General features: G+C 48.2%; 1 protein-coding gene across 1 annotated transcript in view; it reads left to right on the top strand.

The window, feature by feature from the left end:
• The window catches only part of LOC114028538 (immunoglobulin superfamily member 21), a 161730-nt gene that overhangs the window by 150735 nt on the left and 1894 nt on the right, over positions 1 to 9101 (top strand). The window contains exons 5-7 of the mRNA XM_027842808.1: positions 2894 to 2979; positions 3222 to 3414; positions 5309 to 5347. Of these exons, the coding sequence (XP_027698609.1) occupies positions 2894 to 2979; positions 3222 to 3414; positions 5309 to 5347 (318 nt within the window). The remainder of the gene's footprint in view (positions 1 to 2893; positions 2980 to 3221; positions 3415 to 5308; positions 5348 to 9101) is intronic.

Genomic DNA, 9101 nt, shown 5'->3' with positions numbered 1-9101 from the left:
TCTGACATCCTGTGCTCTAAGGGCCCTCCCAGCTCTGACATCCTGTGTTCTAAGGGCCCTCCCAGCTCTGCCATCCTGTGTTCTAAGGCCCCTCCCAGCTCTGACATTTCTCTGTTCTAAGGCCCCTCCCAGCTCTGATATCCTGTGCTCCTTTCAGCTCTGACATTCTGTGATCTAAGGCTCCTTTCAGCTCTGACATCCTATGTTCTAAGGCCCCTTCCAGCTCTGGCAGTATATGTTCTAAGGCCCTTAAGCACTGATGTTCAATGATACTTTGGACCCAGGTGAACCCCTTCCCCACATCCTGCAGCTCAGCCCATCTGAGGCTTCCACTTGTTGAAAAACTTACCCTTCTTTCCCCCAAGCATCCTCATGCAGCATGGCTCACAAACAGCTGATCCCAATGACAGGGAGAGAACAGATCAGACCCAGGGGACCGTTGCCTGGGTAATAAGACTAGCTTGGGGAGTGGAGCCTTGGGAAGCCTGGGAGGCTGGCATAGGCAGCCCCAGACCTGACAGGAGCATAGCCAGGGGCAGACTTTTCTCCCACCAGGAGCAGCGGTAGCCCTCTCGCCTCTCAGTGGTGGGGTCTGGCTGGGCCAAGACCACAACCCATCTGTCCTCAAACCTTGCTCCCTTACCTTACTTCCATTCATCTCTTGAGACAGCCCCAGGCCACAGGCAGAGTCTTCCCTCTCTAGGAAGTGACTAGGGGCACATAGCGATACTAAGTGCCAGAGTTCAACCCCACCAGGAGTCTCGGTACCATAGGCTTTGAAGCTAGACAGGAAGGAACCTGGGAAATCACATATTCTAAGTCTCTCCTTTAACAGAAAAGGAAGCTGAGGCTCAGAGTGAAGGTGACGTGTCTGAGGTTCCCCAGGATTCAAACCCAGGTCCTCTGCCCTCAAAGGTTTCCTTCCATGGTGCCTCATGGGGGTAGTGGGGGTGAGAAGCCTAGCAAAGTGGGAACTGAAGAAGGTGACTTGGGGCTGGGAGGGAGGAGCCTGTCAGCACCTCCTTCTGTCCACCCACTCTTCCATTCTGTGGTCACCAAGCTGAAATGTCCGTCTTGGACATCCTGTTCTCTCATCCCCACTGTGCGCCCTAAACACCAAATACTGGTCCCTGGGAGGGGGGAGGGGCTGGAACCTAGTGGTATGTTACAGTGGGGGGATCGGTGGGGGAAGGGGGACAGTTCCATCTGTGCAGGTGGCCCTTCTCTACATCTTCTCCAACCAGGCAATTTCCACTGCCAGGAGCTAATTGGCAGGTGCAGCCTGGCATGTCATCACTCACAGGCACTGTGGGGGGCTGAGGAGAGGCCCCAGATAGCACTTGACCCTGGGCAGGCCCCTGATTCCTCCCCCAGACTCATTCATGCTGACATCCAGGCCTAGGAGGGGAGGGGGCTCAAGGAGGGGTCTGGGAGTGATGTGATTAGCAGGGAGTGGTAAGAAATATCTGAATTGTCCCCTCAGCTTGGGGACTTTGTGGAGCTGCGAACAAGGCGAACCCTTCATCACCCCTTACCTGGATTAGTGAGATAGCCAACTCACTAATTCCCCCTAAATCTAGGCCCCCCGGCCCTTCCCCATGATAGCCCACACACTGACAAGTCAAAATCAGTCTTCCTAACTCATAGTTCTGACACCACCTTATTTAACCTGGCATTCAATGCTTTTCACAATTTGTCCCCAACTTAAGAGTGGAATGGAAAGATCAGCCTTCATAAAGTCTGAATTCTAGTCTCAGCTCTGAATTAGTTCTGTGATCATGGGCTAGCTGCCTTAATTTCCTCATCTGAAAAATGAGAGGGCCAGAAGGGATGATCTTTAAGTTCCCAGTTCCAACATTCAATGTCCATTCGTTCATTCTTTCATTCGTCCTTTCAATAGGCATTTGTTAAGCACTTACTATGTGCCAGGTGCTGTTCCAAGCACTGGGCACATATAGAGACACAAAAGACAGTCAAGGAGCTCACAGTCTAATGAGGGAGAAAACATGCAAACAAAGATATACAAAGCAGTGGGACGACAATCAAGGGTGTGCTGGTAAATGTTTAACAACCAGATTTTCAAAAAGGGTGTAGGACATATTTTGTCAAGTTTAATGGTGCATTTTAACATTTTCTCCATCATTTTCCTAAGACTAATCGGGGTGGGAAACCTGAGGCCGCATATGGCCTTCTAGGTCCTTGGGTTCGGCCTTTTGATTGAGTCCAAGTTTTACAGAACAAATCCTTTCATTAAGGGGATTTGTTCTGTGAAGTTTGGATTCAGTCAAAGGGCCACACTTGAGGACCTAGAGGGCCACATGTGGCCTCGAGGCCGTAGGTTCCCCACCTCTGAGCCTGACAGTCAACAAAACGCAAAATCAAGCCCTGATGTATAGCCCTTGCCAATTTCTGAGGCGTAAATGCTCACACTGAAAACTTGGCAATCAGCTCTCAGGACCAGCTGAGACACACCCCTGGAACAATTATTAAAAGGAAACTGTGCCTGTTATCCCGCAGCTTACTTTCTATTGTAGGGAAATAAAATGTACATAATTAGTAAATATTTCCAGCTCTGCAAGTCTAGGCTCTGAGCCCCCTCCGCATTCTGACACGTTATGCACGTTATGCTCTATAGTCCCTTCCAGCTCTGACAAGCTCAGTTCTAGGCTCTGGCATTCCACATTCTAAGGCTCCTCCCAGCTCTAATGGTCCATGACCCTAGGCAGGGAGACTAGCAGAGAGCTCAGAGGTTAGTGATAAACAGCTGAAGGACAATGAGGCAGGTTCGTGGGAGGAGCAGATTCCGGCTCTGTTTCTCTCCCTGCCCTCGCCCAGTACAACAGGCAAGTTCAGTGTCTTGCCCCTTACTCTGTTCTCCTCTCTCTTTACGCAGTTGCCCCCAAAGGCCCCAAAATCATGATGACGCCCACCAGAGCCCGAGTGGGAGATACCGTGAGGATCCTGGTCCACGGCTTTCAGGTCAGGAGCCCTACTCGGGGTCCCGAGGCAGCCAGGGTTCAAGGGAAGTAGGGGCAGGGGGAGGAATTGACAATCAGCACCCCATCCACTAAAGGGGGCAGGGGGATCACTCCACCGAGGCGCAGGCAACCCCCGCCAGGGTCATCCCCAGCCAGGGTCCTCCCCAGCCTCCCCTCCCGTCTCTAGCAATAGACACCAGCCTGACGTGTGTGGTGACCTAACCCCTCTCCTCCGCTCCACAGAACGAAGTCTTCCCTGAGCCGCTGTTCACGTGGACCCGCGTGGGGAGCCGTCTCCTGGATGGCAGTACAGAACACGACGGGAAGGAGCTGGTGCTGGAGAGAGTGCCCGCCGAGCTCAACGGCTCCATGTACCGATGCACGGCCCAGAACCCCCTGGGCTCCACCGACACCCACACCCGCCTCATCGTATTTGGTAGGGAACCCAGCCCAAGCTGGGACTGGAGTGGGGTGGAGGAGGGCGAGTCCTGGCTTCCGTGCCTAGAAGAACAGGTCTGTTCTCTGCAGGAAGGATCGCATCTGAGCCACAGGGATCGAAGTGGCCGGCTTAGGGATGGACATCTATTAACTAATCATAATAGTATTGATAATAGCGAGAGTTTATATAGCGCTTTAAGTTCTGCAAAACACTTCACACATGTTATCTCATTCGATTCTCACAATAACCTTGAGTTCTCCTAATATTCCCCATTTTACAGAGGAGGAAAGTGAAACGCATGACAATTAAATGACTTTTCCAAGTCACTGGTGTCTAAGGCAAGATTTGAATTTGAGTCTTCCTGACTCCAAGACTGCTTCCCTGCCTTGTACACTGTAGAAAAAGCACTGGATTTGGAATCTGATGACCCATATTTTAATCCTGGCTGTATGACTTATTAGCTGTGTAACTTTGGACTTATAAGTCAACCTTGTAAGTTATAGAATATAACCTTATATTTAACTTAGCCTCTCTAGGCCTCAGTTTCCCCATTTGTAAAATGAGAGATTGGACTACACAAATTCTAAAGTCACTTCTACGTCTATGATCTCTAGGGCTTCTTCCAGCTCCAAAACTTAATCTGAAAAAAATGGACCCCTAGGTAGGGATTGAGGAGGGGCACTCTTTGGATCAGAAGCCCAGCTGGGGCTCGGGAAGTAGGAGGTGTAAGGAGAAGATCATTACATTTGGAAGCAGAAGACCTGTGGTCAAATCCTGTCTCTGCTACTTACTCTCAGTGTGACCTTAGATAAGTAATTTCCTTTCTCTCAACTGTGAAATATTGAACTAGATCATCTCTTCCCGCTCCAAATCCTATGAAGGCCATAAGAGAGGTGTCCCTTTGCCCAGGGATTAAAAGACTGCTGTGACTGTGTCTGTACCCCCACCCAATTCTAGAAAAGTGGTAATCAGGACACCACCCAGCTCTTCTGCTCCATAGGGATCATGGATTTGGAGCTGCAAAGCACCAAGCCCAAAGAAATAACCTGGACATACTGTATGAGAAAATCAGATTAAACACAAAAAAAGAACGCTCCAACAACCAGGGGGAGTGAGGGCCGGAACAGAGGGAGGTTGTGAGGTCATTCTCGATGTTCTCTTAAGAGGACCCAGTCCACAACGGGGCTGATGTCCATGGGGTTCCTCCCAGTGATCTATCCTCTGTGTGTCTCAGTCTTCTCATCTGTAAAATGGAGATAAAAACAGCACCTACCTCCCAAGAGAGTTAGGATGATAAAACAATATTTATAAAGTGTTTTGCAAACTTTAAAGAGATATTACAATGTTAGCTATTACTGTTATTATTATTATTATTATAGAAATTTCATGAAAATAACAGTCTTTCATTTGTACAGGGCTTTGAAGTTGGATAATTTGGAGGCAGTGTTGTAGGAAGGATACAAGCATTTATATAGCACCTACTATGTGCCAGGCACTGTGCTAAGTGCTTTACAAATATCTCATTCAATCCCCTGGAAGAATGACCTCTGGGCATCCACCTCAACTCTCCCGGAGGAAGTCAGTGTGATGACAGAATCATAGATTTAGCACCAGAAGGAAGCTTCGAGATCATCTATTCCAACCTCCCTCATTTACAGATGAGGAAACTGAGGCCCCAAGAAGTACAAGGTAGTACATGTCCAAGGTGGGATGTCCACAAAGCCAGGACTTAGTGCATTCTACAACACAGCCTTTGAGTCTCTGACTCCAAAAGCCACCCCAAGGTCAGTCTTTCAGGCCTCATTCCATCCCGTAGGGACTGGCTTTCACTCCACCCCTCTGGGACTTTGCTCAGGCCCTTAATACTCTTCTCCTATTTTGTTTCCTATAGAAAACCCAAATATCCCCAGAGGAACAGAGGACTCCAATGGTAAGTTGCTCCTTCTTGGCCTTCCAACTGGAAACAGCTGGATATTCTGGATGGGTGAGGGACCTTGGAAGGAGGTTGCCATATCTGCTTCCCTGGCGCCCACAACCCAGCCCCATGTCTCAGATGGTGGATCTTTCTCTACTTGGCCCCATTTCAAACTAAAGCCTGATCCTTTTGTTTGATCACAATAGTCAGGACATGAAGTTGGCAGGGAAATGCCCCCCTATGTTCACAATCCTCAATCAGCAGATATAGATAGCCTAAGGTATCACAATGACTTGGGAGTCCAGAAGACCTGAGTTCAAATACTGCCTCAGACACATATTAGCTATATGGCCCTGGGAAAGCCTTTAATTTCTGTTTGCCTCCATTTTCTCATCTGTAAAATGGGGGAAGAGTGATAATAGTGCCTACCTGCCAAGGCTGTTATGAGGATCAAATCTTAAAATGCTATAGAAATGTTCTAGCTACTAGTCTGTTGTTATCATCATTCTAGCTATTGTTATGGCCAGGCTTGTCCCCTGATATTATCTTTGTCACTGATCAAGTTAAAGGCAGCATGTTGCAATGGGAAGAGCCCTAAACTAGAAGTAAGAGACTTGGGTTCGAATGCTGCCCCTACAGATGAGAAGATGGATCCGGAAAGAGGTGGAGCCCAGCATATTAGAGCTGATCACGGCCTCAAACCCAGCTCTCCTGCCTCTCCGCCCAGGGGTCTTTCCATAAGACAACACTGTTTACATCATTTTCTAAGCATTCATAGGTTGACTAACCCTCCCTAGAAGGAGACAAAACCACATTTAAGAAGGCCTTAACAATGCCAAGGAGGCAGTACCAGGGCCCAGAGGGAAGCATCAGCTGAGACCGATGTCTAAGGCAAAGGACGTCAGCATGGAGCGGTGGCTCATTTCTAGAGTTGGAGGGCCTTGGTTCAGATTCCCTTCCTGATGCCCAGTACCCATGTGACCTTTGGCACATCATTTAAAGGGTTGCAACTATAGAGCTAGAAGAGATCTCAGCAGCCAAGTGGCCCAGCCCATGTCTGAAGAGGAGTCCCCTCTACGATTCACTGAACCATTGGTCATCCATTCAGCTTCAGCTCGAAGTCCTCCTCAAAGGGGAGCCCACTATCTGGCCAAAGCAGCCCATGCAGCTCTGGGTCACCTCTGATTCTTACAGCATCCCATGACCAGTCCCGTCACACTCACTCTCAGACATTCTGGCGTTGAGTCCCCTTGAACTCCCCTTCCCCCCCAGGATCTCCCTGTTCCTATGAGGAGATGACTGCAGGCTCAGAAGCATTCCATTCAAACACAGCATCTGCCTGGGTTATTCTATCCCTCATCCCACATGCTAGGGTGCCTTGGTGAGGAGAGCATTAGGACCCAGCATGGACCCAGTCTCTCTGGCTAGACATGCTGGTAGGGTACATCTGCCACTTTGTGTCCTAAACCATTGTGCACTCAGGGGTAAACCCAACCTTCTGGAGATCCGCACCCAAACAGTCTCCCAGATTACTGAAGATTCGTACCTGGACACATCCACAAACACCCACAATGACTCAGACTCTCAGCTCCTACGTGCATCTTTCTCTGTGCATCCTCCCCCTCTGTGATTCACACCACTAGTCACTCTGACCACAAGACTCAAACAACCCCACCCATGCTCAGATCTTCACCCACATTGTATCCGGCACCCTCAGGCCAGCCACAGAAGCCCAGATTCAAGAGAACATCTTTTAGAGCCTGGGGGTAATCAAAAGCTCTGACCAGCTAGCTACTGGATTAGATTAGAACCTTTCTTTAGAGACTATCATAGAAAATGTAGGAGCTGGAAAGGATCTTAGAACACAAAATGTTAGAACAGAATGTAAAAGCTTGAAGGACCCTTAGGACATAGAATATCAGAACTGGGAGGGACCTTAAGATTTAGAATGCAAGAATGTAGAATGACAGGTCTGGAAGGAAAATTAGAATAAAGAATGTCAGAGCTGGGAAGGCCCTTAGATCACAGAATGTCAGAACTGGGAAGGATATTAGAACATAGGATGATAGCACACAGAGCTAGAAGGAGCCTTAGAACATAGAATGGCAAAGTTGGGAGGGCTCCTAAAACAGAATATTAGAACATAGAACCTCACAGCTGGGGAGTATATTAGAACATAGGATGTCAGGACTGGAAGGGGCCTTAAAATATAGAATGTCAGAGCTGGGAGGGCCCTTAGAACACAAAGTGTCAGAGCTGGGAGGGCCCTTAGAGCACAGAATGTCAGAGCTGGGGGGCGGGGGAACTTCAGAACAGAGAATGTCCAGAACACACAATGTCAGAGCTAGGAGGGACCTTAGAGTACAGAAGGTCAGAATTTGGGAAAATCTTAGAATATAAGATGTTGAAACATAGAATTTTAGAAAAGTAATCATTTAGCACAATTCCCCATCCCTATTTGACAGATGACAAGGCTGAGGCCCAGAGAGGGGAAATTACTTATTTCCCCTCTGCTTATTGATATCCAAGCCAAATAAATGACTTATTTTCACACTGTTTATTAGTATCAAAGCCAGGACTCAAATTCCAGTCTCCTACCTCCTGCCCAGGCTCTTTCCACCCCATCTCAGCTGCCTCACACAGCTACCAACTTATAGAAATAACCACCATCCCAACAACACACCTTCAGCTGGAGGCCTTTGCCCCCAAGGACTGCCTGGGTCACCCTGTGGTTGCTCAAGCCAGCACATTCATCCGGCCCCTTCCATGCCCAGCTGGGCATTGAACCAAGAGAGAAAGATCAACCCATCCCCAGACACACATAGAGAAGGAGCCTGGGAACTTTGAGTTCAAGCCAGAAGGGAGTTTGGAAACCACCTCATCTACCATCTCCATTTTGGAGGAGAAAATGGAGCGACTTCCCCAAGCTCACCTGGCTGGAGCGAAAGCAGCAAAACCCAAGCTTAAACACGGATCTTCTGTCTCCCAACTCATCACTCTTTTGCACAGTCCCAGAGAGAAGAAAGCTCTGAAAGAGAGTCTGGAAGAAGAAGCATCCCAAGAAAAGGGCCAGAGAGGCAAAGAGAGCTATGTATATAGAATAACAACACTAGCTAGCATTTATATAGCGCGTAAAGGTTTGCAAAGTACCTTACATTTATTAACTCCATTGATCCTCGCAACAACCCTGGAAGGTAGGTGGTATTATTGTCCCCATTTTATAGATGGGAAAGCTGAGGCTGAAAGAGCTTTAAGGGACTCATACACCTGAAGAGCATCTGACTAGGGATTCTGATGCAGGTCTTCCTACCTCCAAGCACATATCTCTCCATCCACTAATGCCACTGCTTATACATACACATATGTATTCAAACAGGGACTCAGGTAGAGACAGGTTCTACTGCTAAGCACCTGTGTGACCTTGGGTAGGCTAGATGTGTAAAATTAAAACAGGTGAAGAGGTAGAGGGAGAGATTTGTGAGGAACAAAGACCCAGAGAGGGGAGATCATAGGAAATTTGGGGGAGATGACGAGTTGGCTACTTTGGCCACAACACTGAAACAAGTAGATAAATTAAGATAAATCTGGAAAAGTAGTTTGGGGGCAGCTACGTGGTGCAGTGAATAAAGCACCAGCCCTGGAGTCAGGAGGACCTGAGTTCAAATCCAATCTCAGATACTTACTAGCTGTGTGACCCTGGGCAAGTCACTTAACCCATATAGGAAAGAAAGAAAGAAAGAAAGAAAGAAAGAAAGAAAGAAAGAAAGAA

Source organism: Vombatus ursinus, unplaced genomic scaffold (assembly GCF_900497805.2).
Source record: "Vombatus ursinus unplaced genomic scaffold, bare-nosed wombat genome assembly UNPS02014884.1, whole genome shotgun sequence".
Lineage (NCBI taxonomy): Eukaryota > Metazoa > Chordata > Mammalia > Diprotodontia > Vombatidae > Vombatus > Vombatus ursinus.
This window is presented reverse-complemented; position numbering and strand designations above follow the sequence as displayed.